At 39.3% G+C, this 27978-nt stretch overlaps 1 protein-coding gene across 1 annotated transcript in view; it reads left to right on the forward strand.

The window, feature by feature from the left end:
* SPIDR (scaffold protein involved in DNA repair) overlaps positions 1–27978 on the forward strand; it is a 294972-nt gene that overhangs the window by 1625 nt on the left and 265369 nt on the right. Inside the window, exons 4-5 of the mRNA XM_065895727.1 lie at positions 5751–5867; positions 8201–8358. Of these exons, the coding sequence (XP_065751799.1) occupies positions 5751–5867; positions 8201–8358 (275 nt within the window). The remainder of the gene's footprint in view (positions 1–5750; positions 5868–8200; positions 8359–27978) is intronic.

Consider the following 27978-nt stretch of genomic DNA (forward strand, 5'->3'; position numbering starts at 1 on the left):
CACCTCCACTAAAGGGACATCAGTGATATTAAGGATTTTTAAACATGTATGTTGCTGCTCAAAGAAAATTGGGATTTTGTTAGTAAGGAAGAAGAGGGAGTGGATATCAGGGAGGCCACTGGTTCTGCTGCTACACTCAGTTACCCTCTGGGCAGGAAGGATGAGGGCTTGAGACTTCAGGGATCTCATCTGACCCTGAAGTGGCCTGACTGTATCTTGAGTGTGGGGTCTTGAGATAGCAAGCTAAACATGCTGAGCCTCAGTTTCTGCATCTGGAAAATAGGCCTAAGAATTGTGTATCTCATTGCGTTATTGTGAGTTTAAAAAAAATAATGATCAAAACGCCTACTTCAAAGGTTTACACTTAGTAGGTGCTTAATGGCAGCAATTGCTATGTTTGATGGCAGAGTGGGAGAGCCTGCTCGGAGTCCTGCGGCGTGGGGAGGCTTTCTGTGAATAAGAGACTAAACGCTTTAAGCTGTATTATTACTTCGCGAGCACTTAAGGGGGTTCTTTTTATGCAATTGAAGAATAAAATTCCCCTAATTTTTTTGATTCATAAAATGCTGTATTATAAAATACCATAGTCTTCTGATGGCTCTACAGAATTTAATTTTTAATATTATTAGTGCTGAATGTTGTGATTTTCAAAGATCAATTTAATTCTGATTTCTAAACTGTCATAACGTATGGAGAGAATAGTATAGTTGATCCTTGAATGACTGACATGGGGGGCTGGGGCGCTGACCCTCCACACAGTCAGAAATACGCCTGTAACTAACTTTACAGTCAGCTTTCCTTGTCCGCAGTTCTGCATCAGCGGATTCAACCTACTGCGGGTCGTGCCGTACCGTAGTGCATATTTATCGAAAAAAATCTGTGTGTAAGGATCTGCGCAGTTCAAACCTGTGTTGTTCAAGGGTCAGCTAACTATTTTCTTTTACAGATGTGGCTTCTATCTTTTTTTGGAGACTTAAAATTGGTGTAGTCAAATTTAACTTGGGGAGAGAGGAATATTAAATAAGCTGCTACCTTGTATTTAATTTCAAAAGGATCTTTTGAGATGATTTCCCATGCCAATGTATTCAACCTAAAACCTACTCTGCTGTGCTTTCTATTCTGTGGAATGATCAGTAGATTCTCATGGGCTGAAAGAGCTTGTATCCATGTATAATTAATTTATTTACAGCATAAGCAGGTTGTTAAGAACAGAAAGTATTGTTAATAACTTAACAGAAGCTTACAAATAGAAATTGATAGAAAAGGGGACTCGAGGCATTTCCTAGAACTGGTTCATTTTAAAAACAGTAACTTCTAACATATTAGTTTAAGACAGGCTATTAACAAAACTTCTAGGATGTGGAAGTAATATTTTTATGAGAGCTGGGAAGCAGAAGTGGGGGAACATACTTTTGCAAAGCGTGCAAAAAAGGGGGAGACTCCATTTCCTTGTTTCCACATCTCTATTTCCTTACCTGTAAGGCACTGAGAACCAGAGAAGGAAGGGGGAGGAAATGGAGGAGAAGGGAAGGGATGAGAGAAGTGAGCAAATGAATGTTGGCAAAGGATCTTGCCAGAAGGTTTGAGGGACGTGGAAGAAGGTAAAAACTTGAAGTGAAAAGAGGCTGGAACCTTTGTAGTTAGTGATTTTCTTTAAAAGACAAAACTTTAAAAAAGTGTATTTACCAAGCAAAATGAAGCTATGTAATAAAAAGAAGATAGTGTTTATTTTTTTTCTTGAAATACCCTGCAAAATATGTTCTCAAAATATTTATTCGTTATGGAGTCAGAAATCTCCTTGAGAAGCATTAGTAAATTTTTATGTATGTATTTATTATTATTATTTTAAAAAATGTGTAGTCAGGTCTTCCCATTTCTTAAAAAAATTCTGTATTTTTTTATTATTATATCTTTTTTGGCTGCATCAGGTCTTAGTTGTGGCACGTGGGCTTCTCTGCAGTGTGGCGTGTGGGCTCTGTAGTTTGCGGCACGCAGGCTTTCTCATTGAGGTCCACGAGCTCAGTGGTTGTGGCACGTGGGTTTAGTTGCCCCACGGCATGTGGGAATCTTAGTTCCCCAGCCAGGGATCAAACCTGCATCCCCTGCATTGGAAGGCAGATTCTTTACCACTGAACCACCAGGGAAGTCCCGCATTAGTAAATTTTTAAATTATTATTTCTTGATGTGCTTTTCTCCCTGTTGGACCATAGAGGTTTTTCAGGGCAGACCCTCCTCTATTGCTCATCTTTATATCCTAGGTGGCTAGGGCTAGGATATGGCTAGGGCTGCCATAATAAAATGCTACAAACTGGGTGGGTTTTTTTGTTTGCTTGTTTTTTGGGGTTTTTTTTGCAGTACGCGGGCCTCTCACTGTTGTGGCGTCTCCTGTTGCGGAGCACAGGCTCAGCGGCCATGGCTCACGGGCCCAGCCGCTCCGCGGCATGTGGGATCTTCCCGGACTGGGGAACGAACCCGTGCCCCCTGCATCGGCAGGCGGACTCTCAACCACTGCGCCACCAGGGAAGCCCCAAACTGGGTGTTTTTAACAACAAAAACTTCTTATCTTGCAGTTGTGGAGGCTAGAAGTCTAAAGTGAAGGTATTGGCAGGGTTGCTTCCTTCTAGGATGTGCTCCAGGCTTCTTTCCTTGACTTGTAGGTGGCTGTCTTCTCCAAGTGTCTCTTTACTGTGTTTTCGCTCTCTGCATGTATGGTTCTTTGTTCAAATTTCTCCTTTTTGCAAGGACAGGTGTCATATTAGATTAGGGCCCACACTAATAATATCACTTTAGACCCTATCTTCAAATAAGTTCACATTCTTAGATGCTGGGGGTTAGAATTTTAACATATGAATGAGTTTTGGGGGGACACAATTCAGCCTATAACACCAAGTCCTAGCATAGTGCCTAGCACACATTGGTCACCCAGAAATGTTTATAAATACATGGTAACTATTCTCATAGTCTGGCTGATGTTGTTCCTGGAATTTCGTTAGAATGAGCCTTGATTTCAAGGGCAAACCCCTTTTTAGCAAATAAAATGAATTACTGAGTAATAAATTCCTGGTAGAGGTTAACTATATAAATTATACAGTTAGGTGCCTATAATTTATAGGTTTATGAATTCATTATATAATCTGAAAATAGTGATAACTTCCTGTCTTAGTCCATTCAGGCTGCTATTGTATATAAGAAAAATACAGTAGACTGGGTGGCTTATAAACAAAAGAAATTTATTTCTCACAGTTCTGGAGGCAGAAAGTCAGGACATTGATTTAGTGTCTGGTGAGGACTCGCTTCCTGGTTCATAGCACCTCCCTGCTGTATCCTCATAGGGTAGAAGAGGCTGGGGATCTCTCTGGGGCTTCTTTTGTAGGGCACTAATTCCATTCATGAGGGCTCCACCCTCATGATCTAATTACCCCCTAAAGGCCACACCTCTTAATACCATAACACTGGGATTTGGCTTCAATATGTGAGTTTTAGGGGAACACAAACATTCAGTCTGTAGCATTCTACTTTTTCTTTTTTGATTTACTTGTCCAGATGCATAATAATGAAAAAGATTGATAATGTCTTTGGCAAGTAAGTACACAGCTTAGTTTTATTAGCTCTTTAAATCAATATGAGTTCTTAGGTTATTGTGAATAGTTTATATTTAATTTTTTATTTTGAAGGATAGACAACTTTAGTAATTCTAGATGTTCATGGAACAAAGTAAGTGTTCAGTAAGTGTTTACTATTATTTCATGTTTTTGTGCCTTTGTAAATGTTGATTTTCCAGACATCGTTTTGTCAGTGAACCTTCCTTTCCTGATCAACATAAAGTGGAGCATCCACCTTTTCGGTGCCATCATCATTATACTGTGACATATCTCTAATACAGTATTTAATTTTTCTTTTCATGATCAACTAATGTTGCCTTTCAGATCATGCATTCCTTGAGGGCAGGAGTTTTCTTTCTTTTTTTTTTTTGTTTCCTCAAGGTTTACTATATCAGAGGTGTTATATAAATAGGTATTTAATGAAGTCATTTAACTTTTGAGCCTGTTTCCTCTTCTGTAAAACTTGAGTTATAATATCTAATCTCTTAACTTTATACTATATTGAAATGTGACTAAGAGAGTTCTTTTTTTTTTTTTCGGTTTTAGCATTATAACTCACCTATCTACTCAATAGGAATAGAAAATTTGATTTTTATTAGATACCTATTCCTTTTCTGATCAAAATCAGTAAAATTTTCTGTTGGACTTCTGGTTCCATCGAGATAGAGTCGCCCTGTTCCTTCTAGGTTTCCTGTCTATCAGAATGGCTAAAATAAAATATAGTGACCACACCAAGTGCTGCTGCTGATGTGGAAAAACTGGATCAGTCACACATTGCTGGTGGGACTATAAAATGGCACAGCCGCCCTGGAAAACAGTTTGGCAGTTCATTAACGAGACCAAACACACAATTACCATACAGCCCAACAGTTGCACCCTTAGACATTTATCCTGGAGAATGAAAGTTACAGTCACATAAAATGCTGTACACAGTGTTCATCGTGGCTTCATTTGTCATAGCCCCAAACAGGAAACAACACAGATGTCCTTCAAGGGTAACTGATTAAACAAGCTGTGGTTCATCCACACCACAGAACACTGCTCAGTAATAAAAAGAAAGTGACTGGTGATATACACAACAGCCTGGTGAATGTCCAGGGAATAATGCTGAGCACAAAAAGCCAGTCCTAAAAGGTAACACAGGTGATTCCATTTATATATTATTCTTGAAATGACAGAATTATAGAAGTGCAAAACTGCTTCCTGGTTGCTAGGGATTAGGAGTTGAGGTGGGGAGGGGAGTTATCCTCACAGGGATGGCAGTGTAAGCTATCCTCACAGGGATGGAGTTCTCTATCTTGACTATCAGTATGGACATTCTGTGTTGTACTGTGGTTTTCATAATGTTACCATTGGAGGGATTGGGTGAAGCATACAAGGGCCCCCTCTGTTATTTCTGACAGCTGTATGTGAACCAACTATTACCTCAAAATAAGTTTAATTAATTAAAAAAGTTTGCTGTTAAGTATTTTAAGCAAACTGCTGTTACCAGGGCTCCTAGTATGGCAAAGGAAGCACACAGAAGCATTCCTATTACAGATAATTATTGGCGTGGTTTGTTTTGTGGTTTTTTTTTTTTTTTTTTTTTTTTTTGCGGTACGCGGGCCTCTCACTGCTGTGGCCTCTCCCACTGTGGAGCACAGGCTCCGGACGCGCAGGCTCAGCGGCTATGGCTCACGGGCCCAGCCGCTCTGCGGCATGTGGGATCTTCCCGGACCAGGGCACGAACCCACGTCCCCTGCATCGGCAGGTGGACTCTCAACCACTGCGCCACTAGGGAAGCCCTGTTTTGTGTTTTTGTTTTTCCTTATGGCTTGATGAAATATTCTACGAAGTTTTATAGTTTTGTAATTATTCGAAGGTTATTTTTGAGTTTTCATTTGTGCTCCAGTCATTTTCCTTGTCTTTTATGACTTTTCTCAATCATTTTGACTTCTTTTTCTTCTTGTAATTTGGCTTTACTTCAAAGAATCTTAGCCAGGTTGTACATAGACCTTTAGTTCGGAAGATTTGAAATAAGACATTGCTTTCACTATCAGCAGAATATTGTATATTTGTGACTTCAGCAAAGTAACATGTATAAAACTTCATTTTGATCAGTAACTGTATCAATTGGCCATTTTTATATTTTCCCTTTTTCTTTTGCAGAACCTACCACATCTAAGAGTACCAGTGGGCTTACAGCTATAACATGGAGTTCCAGTGGAAGTGATCTGTCAGATGAAGATAAAACAATTTTTAAATCACAGAGAGAGAATGGACATGGTTCTAGAATAGGCAGGTTTTATAGCAGGAATATTTTCTCTCCAGAAGATGGGGCCAGTGAAGGTAAATTGATAATTTTGTAAGAAATTTAGTTTCTGTTATAGATTAGATTTTAATAATGGAAGAAACTTACACTCATTTTCTAATATTGATACTTAGCATTTTTAAAAATATTAGAGTCCCAGCCTCCCAGCCTTTTAGAAACATTTTCTCATAATATTTATCACAGTAACTCTAAGAGATAAGTATTACCAGTATTATTTTTACAGTTAACAACTTAAGCTTGAACATGTTAGAACTGGTTGGATTCCACTTTGGGTCTCTTTGACCAAGCCAGTTCTCTAAAGTACAGGTACACGTTAGAGATATTGCAGGTTTGGTTCCCGACCACTGCAATAAAGTGAAAGTTGCAGCAAACCGAGTCACATGAATGTTTGGGTTCGCAGTGCACATACAAGTTATATTTACGTACTACTGTAGTCTATTAAGTGTGCAGCAGCATTATATCTAAAAAGAAATGCACGTACCCTAATTAAAAGATACTTTATTGCAGAAAAAATGCTAACCATCATCGGAGCCTTCATTCAGCAAGTCGTGTATTTTTGCTGGTGGAGGATCTCGCTTCAGTGTTGATGGCTACTCACTGAAGGCTGGAGTTGGTGTGGCAGTTTCTTGAAATGAGGCAACAATGAAGTTTGCTGCATCGATCGACTCTTTCATAAACAATTTCTCTGGAGCTTGCAGTGCTGCTCGATAGCACTTTAGCCACAGGAGAACTTCTTTCAAAATTGAAGTCAGTCCTCTCAAACCTTGCTGCTGCTTTATCAACTAAGTTTTTGTAATGTTCTAAATCCTTCGTTGCCATTTCAACAGTCTTCACAGCCTCTTCACCAGGAGTAGATTCCATCTCCAGAAATCACTTTCTTTGCACATCCATAAGCAGCAGCTCCTCACCTGTTAAGAGTTTTATCCTGAGCTTGCAGCAATTCAGTCCCATCTTCAGGCTCCACTTCTAGTTCTACTTCTCTTGCTGTTTTCACCACATCTGCAGTCCTTCCTCCACTGAAGTCTTGAACCCCTCAAAGTCATCCATGAGGGTCAGGATCCACTTCTTCCAAACTCCTGTTACTGTGGACAATTTGACCTTTTCCCATGCATGGATCATGAATGTTCTTAATGGCATCTAGAATGGAGAATCCTTTTCAGAAGGTTTGCAGGTGACTTTGCCCAGATCCATCAGAGGAATCACTGTCAGTAGCAGCTGTAGCCTTGCAAAATGAACTTCTTAAATAATAAGACTAGAAAGTTAAAATTATTCCTTGATCCATGGGCTGCAGAGTGGATGTTGCGTTAGCAGGCATGAAAACAACGTTCATTCCATTGTACAACATCTTCATCAGAGCTCTTGGGTGACCAGGTGCATTGTCGATGAATATTAATATTTTGAGAGGAGTCATTTTTTCTGAGGAGTAGGTCTCAACAGTGGACTTAAAATATTCAGTAAACTATGTTGTAAACAGATGCGCTGTCATCCAGACTTTGTTCTGTTTATAGAGCACAGGCAGAGTAGATGTAGCGTAATTCTTAAGTGCCTTAGGATTTTCAGAATGGTCGATGCGCATTGGCTTAACTTCAAGTCACCAGCTGTTTTAGCCCGTAACAAGACAGTCAGCCTGTCCTTTGTAGCTTTGAAGCCAGGCACTGATTTCTCCTCTTTAGCTGTGAAAGTCCTAGGTGGCATCTTCTTCTAGTAGAAGGCTGTGTTTCATCTGCATTAAAAATCTGTTATTTAGTGTAACCACCATCATGAATTATCTTTGCTAGATCATCTGGATGACCTGGTGCAGCTTCTACATCAGCACTCACTGCTTGACCTTGCACTTTTATATCATGGAGATGACTTCTCTCCTTAAGCCTCATGAACCAATCTCTGCTAGCTTTAAACTTTTCTTCTGCACCTTCCTCACCTGTATCAGCCTTCATAGAATTGAGGAGAGTTAGGACCTTGCTCTGGATTAGGCTTTGGCTTAAGGGAATGTTGTTTCTGGTTTGATCTTCTATCCAGACCATTAAAACTTTCTCCATATCAACAATAATGCTGGAGAAACTCTAGAAGAATACAAAAACAACTAATAGAAGTAGTTACCTGAGAATTGGGGTAGGGGTAAGAGTTGGGAGAAATGGGATGTTTATAGATAAGAGTAGGAGTATACTTTCTGCTGTCTTTTAATATATTTTAAAACTGTTGAACAACATGGATCTTTTAAAACTATTGAGGAAGAATAGATTTCAAACACATTAAAGATATTTAAAATTAAAATTGTATTTTTTAGATGATCTCCAGGTTATTGACTGGGAGATTGACAGTGACAGGGAAGATCCATGTGATGAATTTGAAGACCGTGAGAGTGTGGTGGAAATATCTGACCATGCTTCTTGTACAAGCAGTCGTTCTTTGACACCTCCAGAGACGCTGCCTGAACTTCCTAAGGTAAGAACGAATTGTTTCCAACTTTCCATTCTGTTTATGGCATTTGTTAGTCACAGCCTTTGGTATTTTGTTTGAAACTCCCTCCTCAGGGACTACCACTTTTGACTCTGTGGATTATTTTGTTCTTTACCTCCTTTTCTCTAAATAACATGCTTGTAGTGTGCTTTTTTAAAAAAAAATATTTATTTTACTTTTGGCTGCCTTGGGTCTTAGTTGCGGCCTGTGAGATCTTTTGTTGTGGTGCACTGCCTTCTCTCTAGTTGTGGCACATGGGCTCCAGAGTGCATGGGCTCTGTAGTTGTGGTGCGCAGGCTCACTAGTTGCGGCTCGTGGACTTTAGTTGCCCCGCGGCATATGGGATCTTAGTTCCCTGACCAGGGATCAAACCCGTGTCCCCTGCATTGGAAGGCAGATTGCTAACCATTGGACCACCAGGGAAGTCCCTGTAATGTGCTTTTAAACGTGGATAAGTACTGAGTACTTTTCTCCTCACCCACTCTCGCCTCTGCTACACATGGGACTTTCCCATCCCTTTGTTCCCCCAGGACAGATGTCTCATGGTCTGGTTACATTAGGTTCAGCATTATGCAATTCTGAATAATAATATTCATAACAAGACAACTATTAATTGCGATTTTCCTTCCCAACTTTTCGTTTTTGTTGGCGTTAATCATTTGGGTTTTTGTTTGCCTAGTTTTACTTATCATGAATAAAACTCTTAATTTTACTTATCATGAATAATACTCTGATTTTTCACCATTGTTCAGTTCTCCCATTAAGATTTTCACACATAGCAGGCATTCTACTAGTTCTTTAAAAAAAGTTTAAAAAATATTTTATTGAAGTATAGTTGATTTACAGTGTTGTGTTAATTTCTGCTGTATAGTAAAGTGATTCAGTTATATGTATTCTTTTTCATGTTCTTTTCCATTATGGTTTATCACAAGATACTGAACAGAGTTCCCTGTGCTCTGCAGTAGGACCTTGTTGTTTATCCATCCTATATGTAATAGTTTGCACCTGCTAATCCCAAACTCCCAATCCTTCCCTCCCCCACCCCTCCCCCTTGGCAACCACAGGTCTGTCCTCTATGTTTGTGAGTCTGTTTCTGTTTTGTAGATATGTTCATTTGTGTCATAGTTCGGATTCCACCTATAAGTGATATCATATGGTATTTGTCTTTGTCTGACTTACTTCACTTAGCATGATAATCTCTAGGTCCATCCATGTAGCTGCAAATGGCATTATTTCATTCTTTCTTATGGCCGAGTAGTGTTCCATTGTAATTATATACCACATCTTCTTTATCCTTTCAGCATTCTATTCGTTTTGTTTTTATGGAGAACTGTTTCCCACAACCTCCTAGCCGCTCTGATTTCAACTCAGAGGCCTCTGTGCTTTGTGAATGTAGCCACCCTTTAGTCACCCTTCACCGTCTTTGGGGGGAATTCCCTTCACCTCGCTCCTGCATGAAGCAACTTTATCCTGGACTCCTCTTTCTTGGTTGTTACTCTCATTTTGATTGAGCACATCTTCCAGTAGCTTCCAGGAAAGGATTTATGGAAGATAATTTTTTGAGACTTGTCATGTCAGAAGATGCATTCATCACACTTTAACGTGTGATTGAAAATTTATACAGAATTTTAGGTTGGAAATTATTTTTCTTTAGAATTTTGAAGGCATTGCTTCATTGTCTTCTAGTTCCAGAGTTGCTATCAAGAAGCCTGAAGCTCTTCTCACTCTTGATCTTTTAAGTTTTTCTTATTCCTTGTTTTAAACTGTTTGATTGTGGTATGCCTGTAGGTGTGGCTTTCTGCTTGGAGTTCGTCAAGCTTCTTGGATCTGTGGTTTGTCTGGGATCCCCAAGCTCACTTCTGGGTTCAGTGATTTGCTAGGAAGACACTCAGAACTTAGCATACAGTCATACTCACAGCTATGATTTATTACAGTGAAAAGATACAAAAGGAAAATCAGCACTCTTCCAAGAGTCTTTTTCCAGTGGAGTCATACAGGGGATGCTTAACTGCTCCAGCAGAGAGTTTTGACAGTATATGTGCAGTGTTGTCTGCCGGGGGTGCTCATCGGTGACTCAGTGCCAACGGTTTTTATCAGGGGAGCTCTCTGCCTCACATGTGCCAGAATTTCAGTTTTCAGGATGGAAAACAGGTATTCAACATAAGCCATATAGTTTGCACAGGTTAGGCACAGGGAGATACTCTTATCATTAGGGAATGGTGGGAATCATCCTGAAATCTAAGTTCCCAGAGGTAGGCAAGGACCAACATTGTAAGCGGGGCTTTCTAGGAATACCTGTCTCCGGTCTGCTAAGTTAACTCTCCTCTTCACATGGATTCAAAGGTTTCATCACATTTGGAGAGTTTTTTGCCTTTATTCAACACTTTTTTTTCTGACTCCCTTTTCCTTTCCTTCTGTGATGCAAATTATACGTATGTTATTTAGGCTCCTTGATGTCGCATCATGTATTATCGACACTGTGCTCATTTTTTCCCCTCTCTGTTTCATTTTGAGTGGTTTCTATTGCTATACCTTCAAGTTTGATAATCTTTTCTTCCTGTAGTGTCTAATCTGCTGTTAATACTATCCAGTGTATTTGTCAGCTCTAAAAGTTTGATATGTCATTTTATCTTGTCCATGTCTCTTCTTAACACGATCATACATTTGTCTGTGTTTTGAACATGAAGAGTATAATAGTTGTTTTAACGGCTTTTTTGGTAAATCTGTCATCTGTGTAATTTCTGTGTCTGTTTCTATTGATTGGTATTTCTTTTCATTATGGGTTGTATTTTTCTGCTTCTTTACATGCCTGGAAATTTTTGAGTAGATACCACATATTTTGAATTCTATGTTGTTGGGTGCTGGATTTTTAAAAACAATTATTTTAATTTTGGCTTTGTTCTGTGGTGCAGTTACCTGGAAACAGTTTCATCCTTTTAGGTGTTGCTTTATGATTTATTAGGTGGGTCTGGGGAAGTAGACAGTCTTATATCCCACTACTGAAGCAAGACCTTCCTGAGGTCTGTGTAATTCTCTGAATTATGGGTTTTTTCCAGTCAGGTTAACGGTTACGGTTTCCTGACCCTGTGTGAATAGTGGGCACTGTTCTTCTAATACTTCCAAATGGTTCTTTCGCTGGTCTAGTGTTGTTTCTTTATATGCACATGCTGATCAGTACTCTTCTGTACACTTGAGGGGGATGATTGGGGTTCTCTGTGCAACTCTGGCTTTTCTGGTACTCTGTGCTATGAACTCTAGCTGCTTTTGTCTCCATGGACTCTCAGCTCTGTCTCTTCAACTCAGGGAGCTCACCAGGTTCCACCTCAGTTCTCCCTCCCTACTGTGTGGTTTGGAAATTCTCTCAAGAAAGTAAGCTGGGGCAATTATAGAGCTCAGTTCGTTGTTTCCCAGCTTTCAGGGGTTAGTGTTCTTCTTGCCTGATGTCCCATGTCTTGAAAACCATTGTTTCAAGTATTTTGTCTCTTTTCTTTTCTTTTCTTTTTGATTGTTTCAGGCAGGAGGATAAATCCATTCCCTGTTATTCCATCATGGCCATCGACCTGATCTTTCCAGGCAGTCGAGCACATGAAAAGGTGCTCATCATCATTAGTCATTAGGGACATGCAAATCAAAACCATAATGAGATCTTACTATGTACCCATTAGTATGGCTCTTACCCATAAATGGGAAAAAGAGTGTTGAGGATGTGGAGAAATTGGAACCCTTGTGCACTACTGGTGGGAATGTAAAGTGATGCAGCCACTGTGGAGAACAGTTCGGTGGTTTCTCAAAAGTTAAAAATAGAATTACCATATGACCTAGTAATTTTGCTTCTGGACATATACCCAGAAGAATTGAAAGCAGGGACTCAGACACTTGTACACTGATGTTCATAGCAGCATTATTCACAATGGCCAAATGGTGGAAACAACCCAGATATCCATCAACAGATGAACGAATAAACAAAATGTGTGTGTATGTATATTGTCTACTAAAGAAATATTCACAGCATAAAAGTTGAGAGTTATGTTTTATTCGGCACGAATTTTTAGGACTTCAAGCCCGGGAGGCAGCATCTCAGGTAACCCTGAGAGAACTGCTCCGAGGAGGCGAGGCGGGGAGCCTGGTTATATCGGAGTTTTGCAACCAAGGGCAGGTGGTTAGAACGTCAAAAGATTATTTTTAATTGAAGTAAACTAGGCATCTCATGTTAAGGAATTTAACACTTTTCTATGTATGGGAAGATGAAAGAGTCTGGGCACACTGAAATCGTTCCTTTGATATATACCTCAGCTGTCTGGGGCCAGTATCCTGTGTTTTCATATCCTGAGTTCCCTCAGGGCTCACCACCTCACCGTAGGCTGGTGGCTGCAATCACTGATGACTGTGACATCCTTTGTTTACTGATATGCAGTCAGTATTCCATTTCTCAACATGTATGTATGTATATTTTTGTATATATATCTACATATATGTATATGTATGTATATATGTATGTTACTGAACCAAACTTGGGTCCACTTGCCCACGTGTACTAAAGCCAATCTATTGACACTGGCTTGTGGTGAGGGAAAGTACAGTGTTTATTGCATGGCGCCCCAACATGGGGCTGAGCAAGGAGAACAGGTGGCTCACGCTCAAAAGACCCAGACTCCCCAAAGGCTTTCGGGGAAAAGTTTTTAAAGACAGGGTGAGCGAGAGGGTTGCAGGGTGCCCGATCAGCTTGTGGACATTTTTCTGATTGGTTGGTGGTGAAGTAATCAGGAGTCACCGTCATCAACCTTCCGGTTCCGTCCAGTCTGGGGCCTGTGTGCTTGTGGTCAGCATGCAGCTCACTTATTCCACCTGGTGGGGGTTTCAGTGTCAGCAGCACAGGTCAAGGACATGGCTCAGCATGTTATCTATAGCTGATGCGGAAGAACTAAAGGCCCTTCACTTTGTTTAATGGCTAAACTATTATTATTTTATCTTGCCTGACTGTTTTGCTTTGTTTCTTCGTTATCTCACATCTCGAATTAAATTTGTTCTTTGGAACTTGGGGAAGTCCTAGGAGGCTAAAGCTTTCCTACAAACAAGAGGCCGGGTACTCAGCAGTGTCCTGCTCTGTTTCGCGTACAGCAGGCTATTATTCAGCATTCAGAAGGAATGAAATTCTGATACATGGTACAATGTGGATGAAACTTGAAAACATTAAGCTATGTAAAATTTTTTTTTTTTTTTTTTTTTTTTTTTTGCGGTACGCGGGCCTCTCACCTTTGCAGCCTCTCCCGTTGCGGAGCACAGGCTCCGGACACGCAGGCCCAGCGGCCATGGCTCACAGGCCCAGCCACTCCGCGGCATGTGGGATCCTCCCGGACCGGGGCACGAACCCGTGTCCCCTGTATCGGTAGGCGGACTCCCAACCGCTGCGACACCAGGGAAGCCCTATGTAGATTTTTTTCTTGGCTTGTTTTTAGGGGGAATACTCTGTCACTTAAGGATATACTTATCCTTTGAAAGCTGCTGTAAATAACCACTTCTGAAGGACTGTAATGCTGCATGGTAGAGATGCCGGGTGGTAGACTGAGTTTACTAACTCAGCAAACTCTTGCATACAGGTTTTGTAGTGCTTGCAATTCAAGTTTATACCTTGTTAAAATGACAAATTACAGTATGACACAGACTTTTCAGGGTTGCTCTTGAATAATAGAGTTGAGTTATAAGAAGTGAGTGGCAAGCCTCCATAGTTCTCCAAAAGTGTGTCTCTGGGTGGTAGGGTTATTGGAGAAGTTTATTTTCTTTTTTGCTATATTTATTTCATAAATAAAAAAACAAAAGCACAACAGTCATTGGTTTTTCCCTCAAGGAAGACAGAGAATCAAATCACGTATAGTGAACATGTACTGGGCCTTACATTGTACTAATTGCTTTATGTAAGTGTATTAGTCCCTTTGAGCTGCTGTAGCAAAAATACTACAGACTGGGTGGCTTAAGCAACAGAAATTTATTTCTGACAGTTTTGGAGGCTGGGAAGTTCCGCCATCTAGGAGCCAGCGGATACGGTTTCTGTTGAGGATCCATAGCTGTCTTCTCATTGTGTCCTCAAATGATGGAGTGGGCGAGGGGTCTCCCTGGGGCCTTTTAATAAGGGCATTAATCCCATTCAGGAGGGCTACACCTAAAGGCTTCACTTCCAAATACCATCACATTGGGGATTAGGTTTCAACATGCAGTTTATGGCAGTACATTTTCCATTTGAGCCTTAAAACAATCTTGTGAAGTCAATGCTGTTATGCCCAATTTTCAGACAGGAAGCTGTTAGAAAATTATGTGACTGTGGCCAAGTTATGTAGTAAACAAGGCAGCTGTGAAACCTTGCAACAGAAGTATTCAGGTGTTGTTTGATTGCCCCAGAATCTACATAGATTGCTTTCTTATGTTGGAAGAAGCTTGCGCATGGGCAGAACTTTGAAAGATACGGTCATAGAAAAGAGAAGACCTTGGCTTACTTTGTATTTAAAAATTCAAGACTTCTCTATGTAGTTTCTCATCAAGTACATTTGTCTTTATTAATAGTCATGTATGTTAAAAATATAACATACTACGTTGTCATTGAAAAGTGACTCAAAAAATGGATTTCTCCGAGCAGGCATTGGGAGGCATTCCTATAATGTGGGAATTGTGGTTTGCCTAATCATAGCAGTGTTCTCTAGACCTTAACTCCTGCCTCCTTTTCTTCCTTTCTTTCCTCATACAGGTACAAAGATTCAATTATTTTCCTTATTTCCTTCAAGCTGCTAACTCTTAAATCTTTTTCTAATGCTCTTGCTGTCCTGAATTCCATGGGGGTTTCCAGCTGCCTGATGACATCTTTGTGTGGATGTCCTAAGGTTACTGCAAGTCTAAGAGTCCGAAGTCCTGTCCCTCTTCCTTTTAACCCAGGCTCATCCTCTTCATGCGTTTTTGGTCCTAGTTCATCGTTTTTCTTTTTCACTGCCCGAATCTATTCATTATCAGGTCATGCAGATTTGGCCTCAAAACCACAGCATCCCCACCACTTCTGCCCTAAATTGGGCCCTTTCATCTGTTGTCCGTTTTGTTTCAGTTGCTTCATAACTGATTTCTTAGCTTACATCTTTTTGTTAGATTCATCTTAATAAACATTATGACCTTATCATTCACTTATTGAAACACTTTTCAATGGTACCCCATTGGCTGAAAGTCAAGGTCCATGTAACTTGACCTTTACAGTTTAGCCTCAGGCCCTTAAAATGAATGAGGTGGAGTATATACTATATGATTGTCTTTATATAAAATTCTAAAAAGTGCAGATGATTCTATAGTGAGAAAGCAGGTCAGTGGTTTATTGGGAATGAGGGTGGAGGAGACGGATGGATTACAATGGGACATGAGGAAAGTTCTGGGGGTGATGGAAATGTTTATCTTGATAATGGTAATATTTTCACAGGAGTGTACATATGTCAAAACATTGAATAAATATGTGTAGTTTAGTGTGCGTAAGTTTTATACTTCATTAAAATTGATAAAACATTTTGTAAAGTATAAGAAAGATGTAGGTCTATGTGCTTATGAAATAATACTCAAAATACTTTGTTAAATGACAAAAACAGGATATAGAATACTTGTGTAGAAAAATGGAAAGAATGTATGTTTATATGGACTGTCTCTGGATTGAGGAAACTTTTTTCTTGTATGCTGTTTTAAATTTTGAACCATGTACATATATTGCTTGCATTAAAAAAATTTTTAAAGGACAGTTTACGCTTCTATCCAGAATATAGTGAGAAATTCTACAGAACAGTAAAGAAAAGATAAATAGCCCAGTTGAAAATCAGGTGAAGGATAGGAAAGGGAAACCTGAATGACTAATGAGCATGTGAAAAGATGCTCAGTGTCACTAGTTGTATGAGAAGTGCAAATTAAAAATGAGATACTACATTTTCTTCAGATTGCCAAAAAAAAAAGTCTGACAGTGCCTAATGTCAGGAGTGTGGATCGATAGGAATAGTTGCTGTTGGAATGTAAATTGGTACAGCCATTAGTAAAGCTGAAGATGTTCATATTTTATCACCCCACAATTTTGTCTTAGATAAATACCCTTGATTTTTTTCAAAATGGCTTATGACCCGTCAGTGGCTGCTGTAATTGATTCAATGACTTAAAAATAGAGTGGAATAAAATAGACTACATTAGAATGTATGACAGTAAGAGTATTTTTTGTGAAACTTTAGGTTCAGATTTATTAGTATACATGTGTTGGATCACAATATGAATGTATGTTTTACTGTGGTTCTTGACCAAAAAGTTTGAAAGCCACTGTTCAGAGAAGTTTTCACATATGCCCAAAGAAGATATGTACAAGAATATATGTTCAAGGACATTTATTTTAGTATTGTTTATAAGAGAAAGAAACGTAGGAAAGTAACCTAATTTTCTGTGAACACATGCAAATTGTGGTACATTTGTATAGTGGAGAGCTGTAGCTACCATCATGGTTAATGCTGAGGAAGTTAGCCAGCTTGCCGAAGGCTATGTGTAGTTTGATGCTACATTACTTGAAGTTTACAAACATGCAGAACTGTAGTTCATACTGATAACGGGACAACCTTGGAGAAGAGGGAGGTTTTCGCTAGATGCATTTTTCAATCCTAAGGTAAGGTCACTTTGCACCATCATTCCCTACAGCGCAGTTATGGAAATGGGCTTGTACTGTACTTGTGTCTGTACTGGGACCATGCTTCCCATGGGCTGGTCCCAGCCATTGACTGAATATGCCAGGGTTGTGACAACAGTCACACAGAACCGCTCAAGGGATGACTTTGAATTGAAGACAGCATCAGCCAAGCTAAAATCTCCTAGAGCTGCAATGCAGTCAGAGACTCTTCTACCCCGTTCTCTTTCCTTCTCCTCCTCCTTTCATAGTTGTCAGACCTGCATTGTTGTCTTAAAGTTCTCCTTGACTCCTGCTTTCTCCCCTTTGTCCTTCACAGGTGTTTCCTCCAATAAATCTCTTCTGTAGCTGTTGCTGTCTTGGCATCTACCTTTCAAGAGACTTTAACTCATATATCTGCATACCCTCTGCCCAGTATCTTGCAGTCACATCAGCAGTTATTTCCTAATACTTCCCTATACTGATACCTAAAGCCATTCTCTTCTGTTCATTGAATATTTCAAGGAGGTCGAAAGAAGTAAAATGCGATGTGCAGTTTTTGTAGACTTGCCTCTACTTAACGATTGTTTGTCTTTGAATTTCTGTAGCAGCATGCCCTGAGAACATCTGGTGGTGAAGTGGGCCGGTGAGCCTGGGAAGGGATGGCAGCCAATCAAGGCATCAATATCAACAAGTTACCATTGTGGGTAACTTAGTACTGCCGGAAACCTCCGGAAGCATCAGAATTATCCCACCAGAGGGGCAGGGAAGCTGGGGTATTTATGTACAGATGCCTTCATTCCTTGGCTGAGGGCTGCTCCATGGTGGAGTTGGGGGATAGGAGTTTTTCCTAATTTTTACAGACTACTGAACAGGTGGAAAAAACGGGTTCCAGCAGCCAGATGAAGCCCTGATGCAAAGAAATCGGGGTGTTGGAAGTTGGAAATAGGGCCAGCATCACTGAAGACATAGGGGAGGAGTTGGGCGTTGACAGGGTCAGCTACAGTGTTAAAATGAGCCATGCACATTGATTAACACGGAGGGGGAAGACTTATACCATAATTAGGAATCAGGTTTCTTCAGAAACAAAACCTCCCTTATATAACTCATGAGGCTATTACTTTTGCCTCTCATGCATGCTTGTAGAAATGGAACATATGGGGGGTGGGAGGATACTTACTCTACAGAAGAACTGTATTTTAACTGAGTGGGAAGCCTTGATGGTAATTCAGGTCTATCTTGAATTCCTTTCCCTGGGCGGAGTGAGGGATGTTTTTGAACTAGGAAACATACGCCTGTAAGCTTGATTCCACCAGTTCTCTGGAATAGAGTTCTACTAGTCCTACGTAAAGGTGACTGAACTCATAACAACAGCAGCAGCTAATATTGTGAGTGCTTCTGATGTGGGGCTCTCCTCTAAGTGCTTTGCTATATACATTAGCTTATTTAAACCTCACCATAACTCCGTGAGCTGGGAGCTGTTATCATTCCTGTTTTCCAGATGAGGATTCTAAAGCACGGAGAGATTAAGTAATTTTCCTGTGGCTGTAAGTGACTGAACCTAGATTCTAACTCAGGCACTCTGGCTTCAGAGCTCTGGTCCTGACGTTGTTACAGTGTCAATTATAGTAGTAGCAATGATAACATTAATAACAATACAGTAACCCTGAGTTATTACTATATGCCAGGCCCTTTGGTAAGTGCTGATCCTGTTGTGTAGATGTAGTTATTAGCCCCATTTTACAGATGAGGGAATCGAGACATAGCCAGTAGATAGCAGAATGAGGTTCCAACTAATGTAGTCTGATCCCAAATTCTCTTAATTACTTATGTTGTTTTTCTTGCAATATAGCATACTTACATAACTTGGAAGAAAAGCATGATGAAAATCAAAGACCATAACTTCTGTTTCTAATGTTGCCCTTTAGGACATTTGACAAATGTGGTTGATTACTGGTGTTGCTTCCTATTATTGTTCAGTATTGCTGTCTGGGTTTTCAATTTATGTGTCTTTCAAGAACCATTCCTATAGAGGGCAGCAGAGATGCAGCAGTGGGTTTTCTATGGGTTTCACATTTTTCAGGAAGTGTGAAGAAAATTGGATTTAGGTGAGCTTTGTTATGTAATTCTCTTGTACTTTATGTAGTGAGTCCTATGCAAATACAGGCTTGCAGACTTCATAAATGTCAGATAACCCGAGTGAGGTTTGGGTTTTTGTTGAAGATGTGCAATAGAAGCTGGGTGGCTCAAACAAGATCTGAAAGCTGTAGTTTTAAGAGAAAGCAAATTTGTTTTTCAAATTTGAAATATGGATTCATTGTTATAAAACAGATGTTTTCTTTGTACTCTTAACAATAGGGGCAGAACAGATGATTCAGTATCTCACAGAATATGGAATATGGAAAAGTTTTAACAAAATTAGAATAAGCAAACTTTTATATTCTTACATGGGAGGATATTGAGAAAGTGATCTGGCAAACTTCAAAAATATTTGTAAATTTAATGAGCATATTTGTAATTCTTTATATTTGTACGAAAGTTTGAAAGTAATACATTTAATTTCACTTTTAATCATTTTTAACGATGAATTAGAATAAAATGATATGACTAAATATGTACTAATTGTTAATGTCTGAGAACTGTCCAATGTATACAACATGTATAGAGTTGAAATAATTTAATCAAGACCAAAAGCACACATTTTAGAAACCCTCTCTAAAATATAATTATGTTTGTATAAAAATGACAATTTAGTGCTTGTAAAGGGAAATATATGGAGTTTTTAGTCTTGATTTTGTTTGATTATATTTTAAAGATTTCATTGTAGAAACATTACACTTAAGAAACAAATTCATACTCCAGTGTGTTCTTGTGGTAAAAAAAGGAGGACCCTTAGGAGTTGTATTGAGGAGCAGGTATCTTTTTTTGTTGTTACTTAATATTACAATTTTATGTGCATATATCTGTGATCTATCTGTTCATGATCTGATAACATTATAGCATATTTTGGCTTTTATTCTCTTTAAGACAGTGAGTATGTGCCAATATCATTTGTAGCATCTGTTTCAGAACTTAACATCCTTATTTTTCCACATCTCCCTTCTTAATTGGCTAAACTTGAGCTTATGACATAGCAGGACAGGGACTTCGTCATTTTTTTTTTTTTTTTTTTTTACTATAAATCCTCCTCCTATTTCGCTGTCACCTTGTCATCCCATTTCCCTTCATTTTCCTTTCATTGCCCAAATTCATCTGTTTTCTGGTATAAGAAGGAGCAGAATAGAAAAAGGACTGCTGTAGGAATTAATATTACGCCTGTATAAATTTAAAAATAGTGAGTCATCATAGCGTGACTTTTATAGTCCTCTAGTTTTCTAATTAAAAAAAAAATCCTTAGGAGTTCCACTTTCAGTAATGACAGAGCAGCATGTGTCAGATTACTTTTCTTGCAAATAACAGTGACAAATTCTGGACATACAAAGTGTATTAAATGTATTTTTGAAATAGAGTTTATAAAAATATAAAAAGAATATAAAAATATTTGAAGACACAGTAGAAGGGGAAGACAGCTTGCAGAAACTGGAGGGGTTGACACTTTGAAGATGAGAATGGCACAAATCAGGAGAGTTTTTCATTTTTCACTGCTTTTCACCCAAGGGCAGGCCCCCATCAGTGTTGTTCAGGGTGGCTAAACTTGGATAGAAATCACAACACAGAGTTTGGGGTGGCTGCAGGAGCTTAAAAGTTAGTGTAAAGTAGAACCTCCCAGCGAGAACCACAAATGCATATAAATCTTACAGGATATAAGAACTACACAGATTTCAGTCGCTTTCCACCACATGGGAGAAAGCAGTGTGCAGAGTGAGTACAGCCGAGTTAACTGACATTTTAGCAAAAAAGTAAATACTCCTCAGAAGAGCATAATAGAATCCAGAGTCTAAAATAGTCACTAATAATGACCAGGATACACTCCACATTTATTAGACAAACATAGACACATACACATGTAAACCCAGAAACATGTGACTTATACTTAAGTGAAAAGGCAATTAATTGAGACAGACCCTGATATGACTTATATATTAGAATTAGCAAGTCTTGTAATTCTGTTCTGGGACATAAAGAAAAATATGCACATGATGAATGCACAGACCAAAAAACTTAGCAGAAAAATAGGAATTGGAAAAAAGGAACCAAATGAAAATCCTGTAATTAAATGTACAATACCTGAAATAAAACTTCCATTAGATGGGATTACAGAAGATTGGGAAAAAATAAAAGTCAGTGATCTTGATAGATCAGTGGAAATTACTCAATCTGAAAAAGTGGAAAAGGAGATTTTAGAAAATGAAGCTAGTCTCAGTGACTGGTAGGACAATGTAAAAAGGTCCAACAACACATGTTTAATGGAGTCCTTAAAGTGGCAGAGAGGAAAAATTGGAGCAAAAATTTTTGGAAAAATGATGGCTGATAATTTCCCCAAATTGGGGAAAGGCATATATTTACATATTCAAGATGCTCAGTGAATTTCAAACAAGATAAATACAAGAAAATACATTTAGTCACTTCATAGTCAAGATGTTGAAAATGATAGAGGAAATATCTTGAAAGCATCCTGAGAAATGGTACAGTGATAACAAATGGTCTCTACTACTTATCAGAAACAGTGCAGGCCAGCAGGCTACAGAACACGTTTAACGTGCTGGAAAAACAAAAGTCAACCCCAAATTCTATAATCAGTGAAAATAATCATTCAAGAATGAAGGCAGAGACCTTCAAGATAGAGGAATAAGACATGGAGATCACCTTCCTCCCCACAAATACATCAGAAATACATCTACATGTGGAACAACTCCTACAGAACACCTACTGAACGATGGCAGAAGACCTCAGACTTCCCAAAAGGCAAGAAACTCCCCACATACCTGGGGAGGGCAAAAGAAAAAAGATAAAACAGAGACAAAAGAATAGGGACGGGACCTGCACTTTGGGGAGGGAGCTGTGAAGGAGGAAAAGTTTCCACACACTAGGAGGCCCCTTCACTGGCAGAGACGGGGATGGGGCGGGGGGAAGCTTTGGAGCCATGAAGGAGAGCGCAGCAACAAGGGTGCAGAGGACAAAGCGGAGAGATTCCCACACACAGGATCGGTGCCGACCGGCACTCACCAGCCAGAGAGGCTTGTCTGCTCACCAGCCAGGACAGGTGGGGGCTGGGAGCTGAGGCTCGGGCTCTGGAGGTCAGATCCTAAAGAGAGGACTGGGATTGGATGCGTGAACACAGCCTGAAGGGGGCTAGTGCACCATAGCTAGCCGGGAGGGAGTCTGGGAAAGAGCCTGGACCTGCCAAAGAGGCAACAGACCATTGTTTTGGGGTGCGCGAGGAGAGGGGATTGAGAGCACCACCTAAATGACCGCGAGCCGTGGCTATCAGCACGGACACCGGAGACAGGCATGAAATGCTAATGCTGCTGCTGCCGCCACAAAGAAGCCTGTGTGCGAGCACAGGTCACATCCACACCTCCCTTCGGGGGAGCCTGTGCAGCCCGCCACTGCCAGGGTCCCGAGATCCAGGGACAACTTGTCTGGGAGAACACACGGCGCACCTCAGGCTGGTGCACCGTTACATCAGCCTCTGCTGCAGCAGGCTCACCCCACATTCCGTACCCCTCCCTCCCCCCAGCCTGAGTGAGCGAGAGCCCTTGAATCAGCCACTCCTTTAACCCCCTTCTGTCTGGGTGAAGAACAAATGCCCTCAGGCAACCTACATGCAGAGGCGGGACCAAATCCAAAGCTGAGCCCCGGGAGCTGTGAGAACAAAGAAGAGAAAGGGAAATTTCTCCCAGCAGCCTCAGGAGCAGTGGATTAAATCTCCACAGTCAACTTGATGTACCTGCATCTGTGGAATGCCTGAATAGACAATGAATCATCCTAAAAATGAGGCGGTGGACTTTGGGAGCAACTACAGACTTGGGGTTTGCCTTCTGCATCTAATACGTTTCTAGTTTTATGTTTATCTTAGTTTAATACTTAGAGCTTATTATCATTGGTAGATTTGTTTACTGATTTGGGTGCTCTCAATTTTATATATATATATATTTTTTCCTTTTTCTCTTTTTGTGTGTATGTGTATGCTTCTTTATGTGATTTTGTCTGTATAGGTTTGCTTTTATCATTTGTCCTAGGGTTCTGTCTGTTGTTTTTTTTTGGGGGGGATAGTTTTTAGTGCTTGTTATCATTGGTGGATTTGTTTTTTGGTTTGGTTGCTCTCTTCTTTCTTTCATTTTTTTTTATTTTTAACACTTTTTTAATTTTTCATTTTAGGAACTTTATTTTTATATTCATTTTTCTTTCTTTTTTTTTTCCCTCCCTTTTCTACTGAGCCATGTGGCTGACAGGGTCTTGGTGCCCTGGCAGGGTGTCAGGCTTGAGCCTTTGAGGTGGGAGAGCCGAGTTCAGGACATTGGACCACCAGAGACCTCCCGGGCCCATGTAATATCAATCGGCCACAGCTCTCCCAGAGATCAATCCCAATGCTAAGACCCAGCTCCGCTCAATGACAAGCAACCTACAGTGCTGCACACCCTATACCAAACAACTAACAGCCCCACACATTAGCAGAGGCTGCCTAAAATCATAATAAGTTCACAGACACCCCAAAACACATCACCAGACGTGGTCTTGCCCACCAGAAAGACAAGATCCAGCCTCATCCACCAGAACACAGGTACCAGTCCCCTCCACCAGAAAGCCTACCCAACCCACTAAACCAACCTTACCCACTGTGGGCAGACACCAAAAACAGTGGGAACTACAAACCTGAAGCCTGCAAAAAGAAGACCCCAAACACAGTAAGTTGGGCAAAATGAGAGGACAGAGAAATACGCACCAGATGAAGGAGCAAGGTAAAAACCCACCAGACCAAACAAATGAAGAGGAAATAGGCAGTCTACCTGAAAAAGAGTTCAGAATAATGATAGTAAAGATGATGCAAAATCTTGGAAATAAAATGGATAAAATACAAGAAACGTTTAACAAGGACCTAGAAGAACTAAAGAGCAAACAAACAATGATGAACAACACAATAAATGAAATTAAAAATTCTCTAGTAGAAACCAGTAGCAGAGTAACTGAGGCAGAAGAATAGATAAGTGACCTGGAAGATAAAATAGTGGAAATTACTACTACAGAGCAGAATAAAGAAAAAATAATGAAAAGAATTGATAGTCTCAGAGACCTCTGAGACAACATTAAACGCAACAACATTCGAATTATAGGCGTCCCAGAAGAAGAAGAGAAAAAGAAAGGGACTGAGAAAACATTTGAAGAGATTATAGTTGAAAACTTCCCTAATATAGTTGAAAACTTCCCTAATAAAGTTGGAAAAGAAATAGTCAAGTCCAGGAAGTGCAGAGTCCCATACATGATAAATCCAAGGAGAAACACACCAAGACACATATTAATCAAACTATCAAAAATTAAATACAAAGTATTAAAAGCAGCAAGGGAAAAGCAACAAATAACATACAAGGGAATCCCCATAAGGTTAACAGCTGATCTTTCAGCAGAAAGTGTGCAAGCTAGAAGGGAGCGGCAGGACATATTTAAAGTGATGAAAGGGAAAAACCTACAACCAAGATTACTCTACCCGGCAAGGATGTCATTCAGATTCGATGGAGAAATTAAAACCTTTACAGGAAAGCAAAAGCTAAGACAATTCAGCACCACCAAAGCAGCTTTACAGCAAATGCTAAAGGAACTTCCCTAGGCAGGAAATACAAGAGAAGGAAAAGGCCTACAATAACAAACCCAAAACAGTTAAGAAGATAGTAATAGAAACATACATATCGATAACTACCCTAAATGTAAATGGATTAAATGCTCCAACCAAAAGACATAGACTGGCTGAATGGTTACAAAAACAAGACCCATATATATGTTGTCTACAAGAGACCCACTTCAGACCTAGGGACACATACAAACTGAAAGTGAGGGGATGGAAAAATATATTCCATGCAAATAGAAATCAAAAAAAGGCTGGAGTAGCAATTCCCATATCAGACAAAATAGACTTTAAAGACTATTACAAGAGACAGAGAAGGACGGTACATAATGATCAAGGGATCAATCCAAGAAGAAGATAAAACAATTGTAAATATTTATGCACCCAACATAGGAACACCTCAGTACATAAGGCAAATGCTAACAGCCATAAAAGGGGAAATCGACAGTAACACAATCATAGTAGGGAACTTTAACACCCCACTTTCACCAATGGACATACCATCCCAAAGGAAAGTAAATAAACACACACAAGCTTTAAATTATACATTAAACAAGACGAACTTAATTGATATTTGTAGGACATTCCATCCAAAAACAACAGAAATACACTTTCTTCTCAAGTGCTCATGGAACATTCTCCAGGATAGACCATATCTTGTGTCACAAATTAAGCCTTGGTAAATTTAAGAAAATGGAAATATCTTTTCCTACCACAACACTGTAAGACTAGATATCAATTACAGGAAAAAAACTGTAAAAAAATACAAGCACATGGAGGCTAAACAATACACTACTAAATAAGCAAGAGATCACTGAAGAAATCAAAGAGGAAATTAAAAAATACCTTGAAACAAATAACAATGAAAACATGATAACCCAAAACCTATGGGATGCAGCAAAAGCAGTTCTAAGAAGGAAGTTTATAGTAATGCCATCCTACTTCAGGAAACAAGAAACATCTCAAGTAAACAATCTAACCTTACACCTAAAACAATTAGAGAAAGAAGAAGGAAAAAGCCCCCAATGTTAGCAGAAGGAAAGAAATACTCAGTTCAGAAATAAATGAAACAGAAATGAAGGAAACAATAGCAAAGAGCAATAAAACTAAAAGCTGGTTCTTTGAGAAGATAAACAAAATTGATAAACCATTAATCAGACTCATCAAGAAAAAAAGGGAGAAGACTCAAATCAACACAATTAGAAATGGAAAGGGAGAAGTTACAACTGACAGTGACTAAATACAAAAGATCATGAGAGATTACTACAAGCAACTGTACACCAATGAAACGGACAGCCTGGAAGAAATGGACAAATTCTTAGAAAAGCACAAGCTTCTGAGACTGAACCAGGAAGAAATAGAAAATATAACTAGTTTGTTAGAGATTGCATTGAATCTGTAGGTTGCTTTGGGTAATGTAGTCATTTTCACAATGTTGATTCTTCCAATCCAAGAACATGGTATCTCTCTCCGTCTGTTTGTATCATTAATTTCTTTCATCAGTGTTTTAGAGTCTTCTGCATACAGGTCTTTTGTCTCCTTAGATAGGTTTGTCCCTAGGTATTTTATTCTTTTTGTTGCAGTGGTAAATGGGAGTGTTTCCTTAATTTCTGTTTCAGATTTTTCATCATTAGTGTGTAGGAATGCAAGAGATTCCTGTGCATTAATTTTGTATCCTGCAACTTTACCAAATACATTGATTAGCTCTAGTAGTTTTCTGGTGGCATCTTTAGGTTTCTCTATGTATAGTATCACGTCATCTGCTAATAGTAACAGTTTTACTTCTTCTTTTCCAATTTGTATTCCCTTTATTTCTTTTTCTTCTCTGACTGCTGTGGCTAGGACTTCCAAAGCTATGTTGAATAAGAGTGGTGAGAGTGGACATCCTTGTCTTGTTCCTGGTCTTAGTGGAAATGCTTTCAGTTTTCCACCATTGAGTATGATGCTTGCTGTGGGTTTGTCATATATGGCCTTTATTATGTTGAGGTAGGTTCCCTCTGTGCCCATTTTCTGGAGAGTTTTTTTCATAAATCAGTGTTCAATTCTGTCAAAAGCTTTTTCTGCATCTCTTGAAATGACCATATGGTTTTTACTCCTTGATTTGTTAATGTGGTGTATCACATTGATTAATTTGTGTATATTGAAGAATCCTTGCATCCCTGGGATAAATCCCACTTGATCATGGTATATGATCCTTGTAATGGGCTATTGGATTTTGTTTGCTAGTATTTTCTTCAGGATTTTTCCATCTGTGTTCATCAGTGTTAGTGGTCTATAATTTTCATTTTTTGTGATATCTTTTTCTGGTTTTGGTATCAGGGTGATGGTGGCTTTGTAGAATGAATTTGGGAGTGTTTCTCCCTCTGCAATTTTTTGGAAGAGTTTGAGAAGGATTGGTGTTAGCTGTTTTCTAAATGTTTGATAGAAGTAGCCTCTGAAGCCATCTGGTCCTAGACTTCTGTTTTTTGGAAGATTTAAAATTATGGTTTCAATTTCATTACTTGTGGTAGGTCTGTTTATATTTTCTAACTCTTCCTGGATCAGTCTTGGAAAATTGTACCTTTCCAAGAATTTGTCCATTTCTTTGTGGTTGTCCATTTTATTGGCATATAGCTGTTTGTAGTAGTCTCTTATAATCCTTTGTACTTCCGCAGTGTCAGTTGTGATTTCTCCTTTTTATTTCTAATTTTATTGATTTGCATCATCTCCCTTGTTTTCTTGATGAGTCAGGCTAAGGGTTTATCAATTTTGTTTATCTTCTCAAAGAACCAGCTTTTAGGTTTATTGATCTTTGGTATTGTTTTCTTCTTTTCTATTTCATTTATTTCTGCTCTGATCTTTATGATTTCTTTCCTTCTACTGACTTTGGGTTTTCTTTGTTCTTTCTCTAGTTGTTTTTAAGTGTATGGTTAGATTGTTTATTTGAGATTTTTCTTGTTTCTTGAGGTGAGCTTGAATTGCTATAAACTTCTCTCTTAGCACTGCTTTTGCTGTGTCCCATTGGTTTCGGGTCATCCTGTTTTCGTTGTCATTTGTTTCTATGTTCTTTTTAAATTCTTCTCTGATTTCTTCAGTGATCTCTTGCTTATTTAGTAGTGCACTGTTTATTAGCTCCATGTATTTGTGTTTTTTACAGTTTTTTTTCCCTGTAATTGATATCTAGTCTCATAGCATT

The sequence above is a fragment of the Phocoena phocoena genome, chromosome 17 (assembly GCF_963924675.1).
Source record: "Phocoena phocoena chromosome 17, mPhoPho1.1, whole genome shotgun sequence".
Classification (NCBI taxonomy): Eukaryota; Metazoa; Chordata; class Mammalia; order Artiodactyla; family Phocoenidae; genus Phocoena; species Phocoena phocoena.